The 16405-nt window shown below is 39.6% G+C and overlaps 1 protein-coding gene across 1 annotated transcript in view; it reads left to right on the top strand.

Annotated features, from left to right (window-relative positions):
• The first annotated feature begins 229 nt into the window (after positions 1–229).
• The window catches only part of ATP2A2 (ATPase sarcoplasmic/endoplasmic reticulum Ca2+ transporting 2), a 60800-nt gene continuing 44624 nt past the window's right edge, over positions 230–16405 (top strand). The window contains exons 1-5 of the mRNA XM_061170223.1: positions 230–518; positions 1224–1241; positions 1327–1409; positions 8866–8970; positions 13302–13440. Of these exons, the coding sequence (XP_061026206.1) occupies positions 401–518; positions 1224–1241; positions 1327–1409; positions 8866–8970; positions 13302–13440 (463 nt within the window). The 5' untranslated portion in view covers positions 230–400. The remainder of the gene's footprint in view (positions 519–1223; positions 1242–1326; positions 1410–8865; positions 8971–13301; positions 13441–16405) is intronic.

Below are 16405 nucleotides of genomic sequence, written 5' to 3'. Positions count from 1 at the left end.
CGAGCGCCCCCTCCTCCGGCCCGGGCGGGGCCGAGAATCACCTCAGGAGAACGGGGAGGGGGCCTGGGGGCCGCGGCCTGCACTCCCGGCGGGCGGTTGAGGGTGAAGGAGGCCCTCCCTTCTGACGAGGGGAGGGAGGGTCGGGAGGCCCCCCACCGTCCAGCTGTGCCCGGGGCGGGCGCCGGCGAGGGCCGAGCTGCGAGAGGGGCGGTTGCTGGGGGAGGGGGCGCGGGGTGATTCAGCGCCCGGCGAGGCGGAAGCGGCCGCCGTAGGAGAAGGAGGGGGGAGAGGCCAGTCCGCGCCTGGGCGCCCGGGGTGGCACGAGCCCGCGGCCCGAGTGCGAGGCGGAGGCGAGGAGGCCGCGGGGACTGGAGGCGAGGCCGGCCTGGCCCCCGCAGCCATGGAGAACGCGCACACAAAGACGGTAGAGGAAGTGCTGGGCCACTTCGGCGTCAACGAAAGCACAGGGCTGAGCCTGGAGCAGGTCAAGAAGCTCAAGGAGAGATGGGGCTCCAACGGTAGGTGCCCGGCGCCGGGGCTGCAGCGGCGCCGCGCGGCTAGGCGCGGGCCCGAGAGCCAGGAAAGATGGCTGACCGAGCTCCACCTCGTGGGTCTCGGCTCCGCGCCTGCCTAGGGCTGCAGGCGGCGGGTTGAGCCCGCGCGCCGGCCCCGCGGGAGAGGGGTTGCAGGCTGGGGGCGCCGGGGTCGGGTCTGCGCCTCCTCTCGACTTCCTCGTGGCTCCAGCCCTTGACCTTCCCCGCACGCAGCTAGCTCCGCGGCTTCTCACGAGCAGCAGCTGGCCCCGGCGGAGGGAGGGATGAGCCTCCTGCATCTGGGTTGAGCCCTGCGAGACATTTTCTCGTCCCTACCCGGTTTATGAGGCGTTGTAGTTGAGAATGCCTGTGACCGTTCTTGTACTACCCAAAGTTACACATCTGGCAGAAGTGATGACAGAGCTGAAATGACTCCTTGTTTCAGGAGCCTTGCTTAGGTGGTGATGAGATTTCACGTTTTGGAGTAGATCAATACAACAAATACTGCATATTTTCTTGGGGTACCATTTTGGTATGGTTTCTGTTAAATATGGTTGAATGTTCATATATCTAGGTGCGTCTTTCAAAGACAGTGATAATTTAGTAATTCTTTTTGTAAAGGCAGAGTGCTAAAATGTTTTTTTTCCCCCCCTCTTGACACGTTGCCTGGTGAATTTCTACATTCTACAGAGTTACCGGCTGAAGAAGGTGAGTAATCTTAACACGTTTCTTCCCCCACTTTGTGTGCTGATCTTAAGATGACATTTACAACAGATATGTTTGTTTCTAACAGGAAAAACCTTGCTGGAACTTGTGATTGAGCAGTTTGAAGACTTACTAGTTAGAATTTTATTGTTGGCAGCATGTATATCTTTTGTAAGTATAAAGAAATTTACTTTCTCTCCAAAAAGTTGAGACTATACCATAGATGAAAAACCAGGAAACAAATGTCTATTGAGTGAGAACATTATATTTGGAGATTTAAGCTGTTTCTTCATGTTTTGTGTGGAGTTTTGGGGGGTGGTTTTTTTTTTTTGATTCCCTAGGTATTTTAAACTTATAAATAAAACATTTGAAGCCATTCGCGTACAGAAAATAAATGGATGTCTGACATTGGCAGTGCAGTTAGAAATTGTTCCCAAATGTGGCAGGCAGGGTCTTATAAATTCTTGTGGTTTATCAGCTTTTAATATCAAAAAGTTCTTTATTGGAAGGCCTTTTCTGTTTTGGGTTCTTCCGTTGTGTAAGATCATACTAAGATGATGTTGGGCTCTTTGTAGTCTGTAAATAGAACTTACAAAAGGAATATTCCAGTTGCTCTCCCTTCCTGGTAATGGCAAGGTGACAGTTGTTTCTGACAGTGACAAGAATGATGACGGCAGTGATGGCACCACTGTTGACCAAATTTGGTCACTGACCTTTAGGGTGGTATATTTATCTAAATTGGACCCCTGTCTTGAGTGGCTCCTAGGTTGAGAGAACAAGGTTTAGTACAATTGGTTCTAGATCTTAAAAGAAAAAAAAAAACAAAACTTTTTTCATGTTCTCTATGTGCTTACCAGCTTGAGTTCTGTATGGTTGCTAAGAAACTGGTGAAATGCAAAGAACAGCAGAAGAAAGGTGATGGGGGTTGGAAAGGATAATTCTAGGTTATTATTAACATTTTTTGTGTGTTCAATATTGATTTTTTTATTGCATTTTTTTCTTGGGCATTGGATTTCAAAGTTTTCCTAAAAATGGTCATGAATAGGACACAGATGTTCCTAATCCTAACAGCATGAGATGCCTTTTGTCCTTAAAGTACAGTATTTTATTCTTATAAAAACCAAGATGGGAAGTGAAATTCAGTCAGTGTGAAAACTTGTTTCAGGCTTTGCAAACTTGACACAGCTTCAAGGTTTCATTTTTGTGTGTTTGTAAGCATGCAGGCCTCAGGGATCTACCTCTGTCTTTATTGACAACCTTACCCTAGAGGGCTATTTTGAGAACTAAATACACGAAGCAGTGGGCATTTCTTTACTTTAGGTGAAGGGAAAAAATTGGCAAGAGATGAACTTTTTTGGAGTTTCTGTATGCAGATTCTGCCATGAGACTTTCATATGTCATGCCATGTTAGCCAAGTGATGTGTAGCCGTTAATAATTAATTCCTCACGGATGTTTTCTACGGTTTTCATTGAATAAAATTAAGAGAGTGTCATAGCAAATCATTAAGCATCCTGAATTAATCACTCCATACCTTATATGTGTCTGTTTTTTCTTGGTTGGTTAAAAAAAATTCCCCTTCAGTAAGTGGCTGCTGCTTTACCAATTCAGATAAAGGAATAGAGCTGTTTGATTAATTAGTTTCAATACATTGTTGTGGAACAAAACAAATAATGTGTTTGAGGTAGTATAATGTTTATGTTTAAACTGGCTACATAATTTTAAAATAGTCTCAAGTTTGGTAGCTTTAATACTGGGCTTCAATAAGGTCATCGGGGATCTCTTAGAAGTTAATCAGCTGCTATATACAAGAAGAGATAAAATAAATTTTTATTGAGTTATTTTGTGTGTGTAATTTAAGGCAGTGTTGTAACATCGGTGGCATTACTTCCAGTAGACAAGCTATTGACTATTTGGGTTGTATAGGATCTCTTGAGTGGCCAGTTTGAGTGACTTTATATTAATATTTTGAAATAATGATGTGAGTTTTACTTTGAAGTAAGGAGCTTAAATCTTCTGGGCATTTTCACATTTTTTTTTTTTTATTATTATTATTCTATTTTATTTTTTGGCTGTGCTGCACAGCTTGCAGGATCTGTAGTTCCCCAATCAGGGAAAGAACCCGGCCGCAGCAGTGAAAGCCCGAATCCTAACCACTGGAGTGCCGGGGAATTCCCTCAAATGGGTTTTTAAATAAAAGCTTTAATTTTGTTGTAAGGTAGGATGTTGGCTTTTTGTAGCTTTATAGAGCTATATTTTGGAGTTGAAATTTGAGTTACCTTTTTGGTAACTACATGGAGTTATTGCTTAGGAAATGAACTATGTTACGTTTTTATTTTATGGGTTGCTAAACAGAAAAGTTTAAACATTTATTGTTTAGGAAGTACTGTAACAATTTGCTTTGTTTGATCAAGAAATTGCAGATATAAAACTTGTTGATTTTCTTCATGTGGGATTAGCACTACTGCTACATTATACTTGACCCTTTTCATTCCACATTTCTTTACCTTTGAAAAGACCACTGAGTTTTTTGTGGTAGTCAGTTCATTCCTATTCATTTAAAAGGAAAAATGGTAAAATATACATGCTCTTTTGGAGAAGCAAATAGGCAGTTTTTATAATCTATATATGATACATCATCAGGTTCTGCTCAAGTTAAGAAATACTAGGCTTTAGTGATATATTTCAAATATCTAAGTAGTAAACTGTTAACCATAGTTAATATTTTGCGTTGGCAGAAAGTAGGAAACAGCATTAATGTTTTATCCTTGTGACCTGTAGGGATAAAGTTTAATTAACTTGTCACTTGGATTGGAAGAAGTGAGCTATATATCTCCCATTGTATGTGAAGTAACATTAGAAATTCCTTAACTTGACGTTCAGTACCTTCCTATCCTTTTCACTTTTTCTTTCCATTCCCCCTTGTTCACCAACTTTGCCCTTCATATAACACATCATATGGTTGCTTAATTGGAATGCCTGTTCTTTTCTCTCTTCCCTGCTTTGTTAGGAATTGAGCACCTTAGGTACATGGCACAAACACTGGGGATACAGCATGGAACGAAATACACGGTCTCTTACCTGGAGCTGATGTTCTAGTGGAGACAGATAAAAGTAAAATATATAATAAACTGTTGGATTGGAGATAGTGCTGTGGAAAAAAATAACATGGTTGGTGGTGGCGGAATAGGGGAGACTGGAAGGAGTGCAGTTTTCAAATAGGGCAGTCAGGAGAGGTGAGCTTGAGGACCATATTTGTCTCATCTGTCAGAATCATAAAGTCCTCTCTGGTAACACAATTTGCATAAGCTTCTCTACCCTTCACCCCCATTTCCCTATCTCAGCTACTTAGATTGACCCTAAAATGCTAATAAAACTTTCTTAGACCAGGGCACTTCTCAACTTTGATTTACATTTGAATAATTTGTCTTTTCTTCCTGTTGGAACCTTTGAAGGGATTCATAATTCCTTTTAGAACCTAGGTTAGTGCTTCTTTTCTTTAATTAATTAATTAAATTTTTTAAAATTTATTTTTGGCTGCGTTGGGTCTTCGTTGCTGCGCACGCAGGCTGTCTCTAGTTGCAGCGAACGGGTGCTACTCTTCGTCGTGGTGCCCGGGCTTCCCATTGCGGTGGCTTCTCTTGTTGCGGAGCACGGGGTCTAGGCGCGTGGGCTTCAGTAGTTGCAGCACGCAGGCTCAGCGGTTGTGGCTCGTGGGCTCTAGAGCGCAGGCTCAGTAGCTGTGGGGCACGGGCTTAGCTGCTCCGTGGCATGTGGGATCTTCCCAGACCAGGGCTCAAACCTGTGTCCCCTGCATTGGTAGGTGGATTCTTAAGCACTGCGCCACTAGGGAAGTCCCAGGTTAGTGCTTTTGATATAACAAATATTTGGATGAGTTTGTGTTGGTAGCATTTTCAAAATACATGAAATTTGTTTACTTTGGTTTTCTCAGTAAGATATATTCAAAAAGTATTTGATGATGTAGTGATTTTAAATTTTTCCTGTGTTTTAATTATTTTGAAGGACAAAATGGGCAGTTTACTGATTGGTTTAAGTAATTTATTTAGAGCCTGTCTTTAAAATATGGTTTGAAAGGTGAATGTGTATGGGGTTTTTTGTTTTCTTTTAAAGAAGATTGTATTTTCAAATCTGAAAATATTGAAGAGTGTTTTCACATAAGCTTTATGTCTGGTTCAGAAGAGAATCTATAGTCTAATTCATACTATTTTTTTTATAATGGCTGAACTTTTGTTTCTCACCTCAGAAAATTGCTGTAACACTTATTGGTGATACTTTATTTCTGTTTTCTCTTTTTAAATTTCTTGATGTAAATTTTTTCCTTCATTGAACAAATGTTTGAGTGCCCTAAGGCATTGCAAATTTCTAAGGATACAAGGAGGAATGCAGACCTGATACATGTTTTAAGACCCTCAGCCTTAAGAATGTGCTTATGGTCTCTCATTTTCTTATGTTCTTGTTAAGAGCTCTGCACATTATCCTAACGTGTAGATAACTGAGTCATGGTACCATGACTGTCTCCTAGTTTATACCAGAACATGCCTTTTTACCTTGGATTAAAATTTGCTTAATTCATTAAACCCTGCTCTCTGGCATCTTTCGGCTGTACTCTCAGAAGTTATGGTGATATACAGAGATCAGTCTTCCATATAACAATTAGAAGATACCCTACCCTGTCTAAAGTAACCTAGCAAGTGAATTCCCAGTGGTTAGGACTCGGTGCTTTCACTGCCAGCACCCAGGTTCGATCCCTGGTCGGGGAACTGAATAAATAAAGTAAAACAAATAAATAAATTAAATTAAATAAATAAAGTAACCTAGCAAGTGTTTACTTTGAATAGGATTGACAAGTTTGAAACTTTTGAACTTGCTGTAGCTGGATACTGTAAGCCCCAGAAGTACTGTTACTGTATTAATAGCGCAAAGCAAAGAAAGAAGAAACACTATGCCTAAAATTATACTGCAGTAGCTTTTCCTTCCACTTCCCTTTGATATTGTTAATGAGGTTGGTTACCTTTTTTTTTTTTTTTTTTTTTTTTTTGGTTACCTTTTTGCTCTCTTAATGTTTAAGTTCATAGACTGCCAGGTAGGGACTTGTACCTTAGACGTTTTATGAGATTTTGTTTTGTTTATTCATGCATCTATTCAATAAATATATAGTGAGCATCAACTATGTACCAGAGACTCTTCTAGATCCCTGGGGATAGAATAGTCAACAAAAGGAAATACAAACAGATAATCCTTTATATTCAACCTGTTCTCAATAAAGATTTTTTAGAAACATTCTCTCTGCCCCCTGTATATTTTGTATAACTTCTGGTAAACCATAATTATGAACTGACTGTACTATAATGCTAATAAGACATAATAATTTGTCACTCATCCAGTTTCCCTCTTCACTACCCCCTTCCCCATCTCATGGGATCTTTCATTTGTTAGCATCATCTTCCCATTTACACAAGAGAGGTTTTCTTTTCAATAGAACAAAACCATGAAGGACTGCACCATGTGGTTTGAACATGATTGACTGGATTGGTTCTTAGCAGTAAATGAAATACAGTTCATCTTTATTTTGAGTTGTAGCACTTAATTCTTTGGGTTATTTGTGGGTTTCAAAATATTTTTTAAAATATTAGAAAATTAGTAGTTGTCAGTGTTAAATAGGTTCAGCACTGTCCTTCCACACTAAGAGATTTGCCCACTAGTTTCTCATCAGGCAGTAATTATACATTGTACAGAACCCTCAAATAACTATGAATGCCTGGGTTTCTTACACATAAACATTTAAAGTCACATAGTGGAAGAAAAGGCTACTACATAATACAGATGAGGGTTATTGCATTATTGATAAATACCACTTGTGCAAAGGAACCACACATTTCTTGAAAAGTAGAGGTTTGCTTTGATAGTCCTGTCACTGCTTGCTTGCTTTAGTCTTTTCCTTTGTTCCAGCTTATGTGGGATATTGCTTTAAGTTTGTTCCTCAGGCCTAGCTGCCAAGAGGGAAATTCATACCCGCTTTAACAAGGTGTGAAGCTTATCTTACAGTTGCTAATGCCTCACTGACCTTTTCTAAAGGTCCTCGTTACTCTTCAAGTTGAGCAATTTTTCTCCCCCAAGAGCTAATTAAGTTTCTTATTTCTGATATGCTTTCCTTGGCAAATGTTTGAAAGGCTAGTATCAAAGCAGCTGTGATCTTGCATCTATCAAAATTTATAACTTCCTAGAGAAGTTTTCATCCTGCCATTAGGCCTGGCCTTAACACCAGGAATGCCCAGCTGAAAGCTTGCAGCAACAATTTATATTCATTCTGGTGTTCTGCTTGCCCTGGTTCATTAGCTGTCAGTGGTGATTGGCGTCTTTCAGGACCTGGCCTTGGGTCTCCTGGTTTTTTTCCTGCTCAAATTGATATTTCTTTTGTTGGTGGTATAGTGGTGAGCATAGCTGCCTAACAAATTGATATTTGTTGTTAATTCATCGGTACCCTCTTTTACTTGCAAAATTCATGTTGGGTCTTGCCTTAATCATCTTTCTGGTTGTTTGCTGTTTGTGTCAAAGCTCACTTTATAGTATTCCACTAGGTACAAATGTAGTCGTCAGATGGCTTCATTATTGCCATACATCATATCTGACAATATTAAAAAGTATCAGAAACAGTGCTTTCATTGTTTACTGAATAGATCTTTTAAAGAAAAGATTTCATTGTGGAATATACAAACATTTTAAGCAGTGTTAAAAGGCAAAGGCAAATCTTACCTCCCAGACTCATGAGATACCTTTAACATCCTTTTTGGATTGGCAGTTTTCCACAAAAATTGGTTGTTAAATTTTTAACCATTTAGGTGCCTCTTTTACTATGTTGTTTATTATTTTAAGATTCATTGTGTTGGATTCTCTCTTCATAGGGTTGCTCAGTTAGAAAGTACAGTGTGGCTTGTGTGAGCTAGAAGTTAATTCTCTGCTCATTTTTCTTGGGACAGTGTTCTGTGCCCAGGTATAACATTTTTGGATTTATGTCATCTCTGAAGTGCTGTGTTCCTATACTAGATATCATATGGAGGATAACCTTCAAAATACATTCCTGATCGCAGAACAACCTTGCAGTAATGACCTTCAGCAACACCACTGAAAATACGTGGGACATTAGCAGATTATATACTCTAATTTTGAGTCAATGATTAAGTTGTTTTTACTATGAATTTGTGCCACATAGGTATTATTTGATGTGACTATTAACCAAATTAACAAAGTTTCATGATTGCCTTTTGCTTTAACAAAATCAGGAATTTGTTTTATTTCTTTTGTAAAATATATACAGAAAATGAATGGGATTTAGTTCCCCAAAAGTATTTGTTTTGGATTTTGAACCAATTATTACATGAAAAAATAAATTAGTTCTTAAGGGTATTATTAAGAAGTTTATAGTTTTGAGTCTTAAGAATTATTGGGAACAAGATATAAGCTTGTTGTTTATGTCATTACATTTTGCTACCTTTTGTTTCTAAGGATGGTAAGAAAAGAGATTTTATGTATCATAATAATTCCTTTAATGCCAGCCGCTTTTGTTGTAAGAACACATTACAGTTCTAACGCATGCCATTTCTCTTTTAGGTTTTGGCTTGGTTTGAAGAAGGTGAAGAAACAATTACAGCTTTTGTAGAACCCTTTGTGATTTTACTTATATTAATAGCCAATGCAATTGTGGGTGTATGGCAGGTAAGCAAAAATTCCTGCAGTGCGAAATTTTGGTAATTTACGTAAGTGATTTAAACTGTGTTAAAACAATCTGTGGAACTACGTGTGTTTTTTTATCTGTTTATTTAATGGCAGAATTTTAGACCTCATGCATATATACTTTGCTGTTAAAATTGCTCATCCTTCATGGTAGCATGGAATTAAGAACAGTGGATAAAGAAGCTACTTAAGGAAAACCAGAAAATTTGACAACCAGTATTCTCTTTATATTTTCTAGCTGCTTCCTATGAAAAACTTTTATTCTCCTTGGGGGTGTGTGTGTGTGTGTGTGTGTGTGTGTGTGTGTGTATTTAGCTATAAAAATTGTTTAAATCCTAAATAATTTTACCTTCAGAGCATATTCCTGGCTATTTTCCCGTAACTGCCCAGTACCCAGGCCTTTCTTATTCACAGAATGGAAGCTAATTTTACTACAGAAACATAATGGGATCACACGTCTGCCCCATATTTGCATGATTGGTCTTCTGCAGATAGCTAGTTTGAGAATTTAACTTTTTTAAGACTGTGGATCTGTTAGGTTTTTGTTTTTGATATATTTTAACAAACCCAGACTAATATTTCACATTCATCTTTTTATTTTTGGCTGCGTTGGGTCTTCTTTGCTGTGTGCAGGCTTTCTCTAGTTGCGGTGAGCAGGGGCTACTCTTCGTTGCAGTGCGGTGGCTTCTCTTGTTGCGGAGCGCAGGCTTCAGTAGTTGTGGCTCGCGGACTCTAGAGTGCAGGCTCAGTAGTTGTGGTGCACGGGCTTAGTTGCTCCGCGGCATGTGGGATCTTCCCGGACCAGGGAACGAACCCGTGTCCCCTGCATTGGCAGGCAGATTCTTAATCACTGTGCCACCAGGGAAGTCCCTCTCATTCATCTTTTAAGTATTGATCTTTTAGATTTTTGATAGATATAGTCACCTCTTTCAGGACTAAAATAGAGTGCATCTGTCATTCATAAAGTGGAAGCATCTTATAAACATACTTAGTCCTGTTGGAATTGTAAACTTCTGATCTTATTAATAAACATGAAGGCCTTTATGTGGTGAGCTCATTTAGAAGGAAGCCTACTTAGAAGAAATTTTTAATTGTGCTACATTCCTCTTATTTTGATTTTTTTTAAATTGCTTTTATTTAAATAGAAATGATCTTTTTGTGAATAATTTAGGCAAAAGAAACAATATATAGCATTAGATTGTCCTTCTCAAGTTAGTAATATGCATTTTTAAATTAATTTATGTCAGTTACATAATAGATACCTCATATATATTCCCTTTTCATGCTCAGAGTGATTTTGTAAGGCAGATGATATTCCCATTGGACAGATGTGACATAGAAGTTCAGAGTGATTGACTTATCAAAGGCCATACAGATAGTACATACATAGAGTATCTGGGATTTATATCCAGGGCCAGGCTGACCTGAACTCCAAAGTAAAATTTTACAGCAATTTTCACAGGACTTTTAGATATGTCTTAGCTTAAAGAAAAGAGTAATATTTTTGATGGATATCCCATTACATAATATACAGAAGGGTATGAGCAATAAATACTATAGGGTTCTTGCTTTCTGGAAGTAATGAAAGTTATAATTATAGTGTAAGGTAGTATTTGGGAGGGGTGGGGCATGTATTTCTGATCAGTGTCATCGAGGAAGGCTGACAAGCAATTGGGGGAACCATAAAGAAATGGGACTTTTGTGGGTGGAAGCTGGGGAGAATATTCCAGAGAGGGGGTGGCATGAGCAGAGAGGTACAAAGTGTGTTTGAGGAATGACATTTAGACCTATTTAGGTTTGAGTGGAGGAGGTAGGAGTTGTAACTTTTAGAACAAAGGAAACCTTAGAAGGTCTTCTAAGTTTTTGTTCGTAGTAAGTTAGGTATATTTGTTTTTCCCCAAGCTGACCTGTTTTTTGTCGTTTGTTTGTTTTTGGTTTTTTTTAATAAATTTATGTTTGGCTGTGTTGGGTCTTTGTTGCTTCACGCGGGCTTTCTCTAGTTGCGGTGAGTGGGGGCTACTCTTCATTGAGGTGCGGTGGCTTCTCTTGTTGCGGAACACGGGCTGTAGGCGGGTGGGCTCAGTAGTTGTGGCTCGCAGGCTCTAGAGTGCAGGCCCAGTAGTTGTGGCGCATGGGCTTAGTTGCTCCGTGGTATGTGGGATCTTCCTGGACCAGGGCTAGAACCCGTGTCCCCTGCATTGGCAGGCAGATGCTTAACCACTGCGCCACCAGGGAAGTCCCCCTGATTTTTAATGTGGAACATTTTTGTTTAAGTCTTTATTGAATTTGTTACAATATTGCTTCTGTTCTATGTTTTGGTTTTTTGGCCACAAGGCATGTGGGATCTTAGCTCCTTGACCAGGGATCTAACCTGAACCCCCTGCATTGGAAGGCAAAGTCTTAACCATTGGACCACCAGGGAAGTCCCTCCCTGATTTTTAATAGAAGCAAAATACAGTGCTCCTGGACATCTTAACTTTGGTCAGTCCAATTAAACTCTACCTGACATGACCTCAAGGAAGGAGAAAAAAATAAAACTGCCACAATTCATAAATTCTAGGGGGAAAAATCCTGAGGAAAAAGTAGTTTCAAATTTGAATAATTGAATAGCAGCAATGCTCAGAATTTATTCTTTCTACAATATCAGTAACGTTTGAACTTAACCTGAAGGACCTTTTAGCAGTGACATTAATTAGAGTTAGATATGCTGGTATTTCTGTTAATTATAAGGTGATACAGATAGACTCATTCTTTAAGCAGATCTGATTGGGATTTAAATTAGTTTTATCATGAACTTTCCAAATTTAAGGTTTCCTGTACTTTCTCAGGAATGCATACATAAAAAGTTAGACACATGCCATTAGCTTTCAGTTTTGTGTCATCTAAATTCTCTTTAAGCAGGTTTGAGGACTTAATTTTTACCACAGTGTGAAAAATGAGATTGCATGGTATCGAGCATAAATTTCATCCAAATAAAGGTTAAATTGAAGAGGTTTAGATTGGAGGGCAAAGATGTGAGAGAAATGAAAGAATTGTTTCCTTTGTCCACTGAGTAATCTCAACTGGGCATGTGCTTTGTAGATTTGCTCCTTCTAATTGCTTATTTTCTTTTTTTTTTTAAATTATTTTATTTTATATTTATTTTTGGCTGCGTTGGGTCTTCGTTACTGCGTGCGGACTTTCTCTAGTTGCAGTGAGCAGGGGCCACTTTTCATTGTGGAGTGTGGGTTCTCATTGCAGTGGCTCCTCTTGTTGCAGAGCACGGGCTCTAGGCGTGAGGGCTTCAATAGTTGTGGCACACGGGCTCAGTAGTTGTGGCTTGCAGGCTCTAGAGTGCAGGCTCAGTAGTTGTGGTGCACGGGCTTAGTTGCTCCGCGGCATGTGGGATCTTTCCGGACCAGGGCTCAAATCTGTGTCCCCTGCATTGGCAAGCGGATTCTTAACCACTGCGCCACCAGGGAAGTCCTAATTGCTTATTTTTTAAAAGGAGAAAAGGCAAATTTCACACATACTCCCCCACCACCCCCCAAAGGAACTTTCCCTTAGCTTTTTTTTTCAACATGGCTCATTTTAATTCTGCACCTTTCATCTTGAAATTAGGAAATAAAAATTGTGTGTGACTAAGTCTTGACATGTTCATATATAATATTATGGTAAATGTGGTATGTGACTGGCTGTGCTTCCGGCCACTTATTGGTCTTCAGTACTGGTGAGAGATTTAGAATTTGAGACGTAACTGGATTTTCTTAATTCATCACTCAAAGCATTTACTGTGTGCCAAAACAATCTAAGCATTTTACACATAGCTTGTAAATCCTCACAACCCTTGAGGGTGGGTACTGTTAGTGTCCTGGTTTTGTAGGCCATAAAGCTGTGTGTCATGTAACTTATCCACAGTCACATAGCTTTTGAGTGCAAAAGCCTGGGTTGAGCCTGGGCGGTCCAACCCCAGACCATCACCTTTCATGGGGGTTAAGATTGACTTAATGATGTGAGTGTGTGAAGCTGAAGGTGAGGGCCATATTGCACAGTGTGCATAGGGACAGCAGGTTCTATTAACTGCTTCTTTCCATTGATTTTTATCTCCTTACCCTTCTTCGGGTGCTTATTTTTTCATTTTTAGTACAAAATCATAAGGGCCTAGTGTTTATTACCTTAAGATGTGAATCATTTATTACAAATGTCATTAATGTGCATCTCCTGTGTTTTTTTAAGTTTAGTTTACAACTCTAAAATTTGATTCCTAGGGCTAGAAACACTTGGCAGTGGCAGGCTGTATTTACTACTGTTATCTTTTGTTTTCTTTTTTACAGGAAAGAAATGCTGAAAATGCAATCGAAGCCCTTAAGGAGTATGAGCCTGAAATGGGCAAAGTGTATCGACAAGACAGGAAGAGTGTACAGCGGATTAAAGCTAAAGACATAGTTCCTGGTGATATTGTAGAAATTGCTGGTGAGTTGAGTTTGTCATTTTTATTTTAGGTTGTATATCTGAATACAGTCCTTTTCTGAAGGCTCATACTTAAGAGTTTTAAAAGTTAGGCTCGTGTATCAATTACGTTAACAGATTTTTAGTGCTATCCAAACGAATCAGGTTTTCTGTAAAATTTTCAAAGTGTTTTGGCACCTCCCTTCATGTTGATAAGTGTTTTTCTTTTTTTTTTTAAACAAGGTGTTTTGAATTATTGTGCTTATTACTTTTAGTACATTGTGGAACACTAGTGCTGAAGAGATAATGAACTTAATCTTGATTTGACAGTTAGTTGTAGTGAGCAGTTTGTAGAATACTAGTCAATGGCTACATAGTTCTTCCTGTTTTGGTTCTTGGCACAAATAGGTCAAACTTGCAACCGTCAAACCTAGTTGATGGCTAAGGGTAATCTCATGACTTTAAAAGCTCTACTTAAAAATACTTGGACATAACACTGAGCCAGGGATCTTAGCCAGGGATCTAGGTTTGGGCTTTAAAGAGTTAGTGAATCCACTGCAATGCCAGAGCTCTACACAGATCTCAAAAAGGTCCTCCTTGCTATAGGTCAATGCCATGTTTTCAGGCAACCCAGAATGCCCCTGGAGCCAATCAGAACTGTGTAATCTTTTTGCTGGGGAATCATTACATTGGGTTATTCAAATCATTGTGGTTTTTCACACCCTCCTGAGCTCAGAATACTTGTTTTCTTTTTGTGAATTGTCTCATAGTAATACCTTTACACTGACTTGTGGGGAAAGTGTGCTTTGTCTTACTCATTGTAATGAGAATTCAGTGCTGAGTCTCTTGGCCTGTGCTCTACAGTTTTGGCCTTTAGAAGTAAATTACTGGGACTTCCCTGGTGGTCCAGTGGTTAAGACTCTGCCCTCCCAATGCAGGGGGCCCGGGTTAGATCCCTGGTCAGGGAAACTAGATCCCGCATGCTGCCTGGATCAGCCGAAAAAAACAAACAGAAGAAAAACAAAAGTAAATCACCTTGTCATAGGTCTTCCAGAAAAAGAATAGTGTTGCCTGTGTACCCACACGTTGATTACTTAGGACAGCAAAGTTCGTATAAATGACCTAACAGCTTGCTTAGTAGTGTTAACAAAAGTACAACTCAGAATGCAGTGTTTTGGCCAGTGGATTTTTTAAACTTAATTTTGACATGATTTCAGACTTAAAAGTTGCAAGACTAGTAAGAGTTCCCATTTAGCTTTTACCCAGATTCTCCAAATGTTTGTTGTCACATGTGCATTATCCTCTTTCAGTCTGTATCTATACATTCACACATTTTTGTCTGAACTATTTGAGAGTAAGTTGCAGAAATGATGCGTCTTTACTCCTAAATACTTGAGTGTTTATTTTATAAAATTTAGAGCATTCTTTTAATATGATTCCAATTAACTACTGAAAGATAACAGTAATATATCAGTTTTTTAATCTGTAGACCTTATTTAGATTTAACCATTTGTCACCATGGATTTTACAGCAAAAATATGACTTACAGAGGGAATTCTGGTGGTGATGTAGGAAGTAGGTCAGAATGGGAAGGCTGGAGATAGGTAAGAGCTAATGAGAGCAAACAATAACGAAGGCTGTAGCATTAAGAATAATGAGGGGAAGATTTTGAGTTTATAAGTAGGAGTTTTAAAGCAAGGGTGCACATCAGAATTATCTGGGGACCCTCCTTAAAAGTTTTTACCAGGTCTCAACCCAAAGTATTAACTCTGAATCTCCCTTGGGCAAGGAATTACAGCCATGTATAGTTTGAAAAGTGAGCCTCAGGTTTAGGTGCCAAGCAACAGGTTTTGATAACTTAATAGATATTGGGGGGGATGTGAAGTAGGGTGTGGAATCAAAGATACTGGCAGGATATCTAGTTCAGGTGCCCGGGTGGTGATGGTGCTAGTAACTGAGGAAGGAAACATTAGAGGAAGATAGTTTGTCTTTCCACAAATATATATGTGGTCAGTGCACTTGCAGATCACCTAAATATTGCACAAGATTCATTTTGGCTTTGTATGTTTTCCAGTTCTCCAGCGTAGTCTGGTAATATACTTTCAGCCTGTCAAATTAAGATATTGTAAGAATTTTTTGTGCTAGTTAAGCTATTTCAGTATATTCAATCTATCTGAAAACTTAGAGAAATCACCCCCAAAGTGTTTATCCTTGGTTTGCATCAGTAGATGGCAGTGGTTTACAGCGTCAGAGGAAACTGTAACCTTGATCCTCAAAGCACCATCTTCCCTTTTGAAGGAATAAACTAAGACCAGCTTCTCTTCAATGGGGGTGGTTTTGGTTTCTCTTTTTCTCTGAATTCTGGTTCTCTCCAGTCTTTCCTATCTCAGTAAGTCACTCTTACCACCTAGTTAACTGAGAGAAACTTGGGAATCATCTTGATTCTTTCCTCTCTTATTCTGTCTCTAAGACCAGTTGATTCTGTCTCCAAAACACACCCAAATTTGTTTACTACTTTTTCCTCAGCCACCACACCAGTCCCACCATCACCTCACACTGACATTGTCATTGTGTCCTAACGAGGCTCTGCCTTCCTTTACTGTTTTCTTTCCACACAGAAGCCAGAGTTTCCTAAAGGTCATGTTTATTCACTTGCTAAAACACTTCAGTGGCTTCTCTCTTGCACCAGAAATATAAATTTTTTTCTTTGACCCTAAATGACCTTGCATTGTATAGCTCCTGCTTGCTTCTGTGATTTCATCTTATGCAACTCCCTATGCTCTAGCCATACGGGCCTCTTTTTTCTTTTTTTGGCTGAGTTGGGTCTTTGTTGCTGCGCCCCGGCTTTCTCTAGTTGTGGCTGGCGGGGGCTACTCTTCATTGCAGTGCGCGGGCTTCTTGTTGCGGAGCACAGGCTCTAGGTGCGCGGGCTTCAGTGGTTGTGGTGTGCGGGCTCTAGAGTGCAGGCTCAGTAGTTGTGGCGCACAGG

This window comes from Eubalaena glacialis, chromosome 15 (assembly GCF_028564815.1).
Source record: "Eubalaena glacialis isolate mEubGla1 chromosome 15, mEubGla1.1.hap2.+ XY, whole genome shotgun sequence".
Taxonomy (NCBI): Eukaryota; Metazoa; Chordata; class Mammalia; order Artiodactyla; family Balaenidae; genus Eubalaena; species Eubalaena glacialis.
The sequence above is the reverse complement of the archived record's forward strand: the minus strand, read 5'-3'. Positions and strand labels throughout refer to the sequence as shown.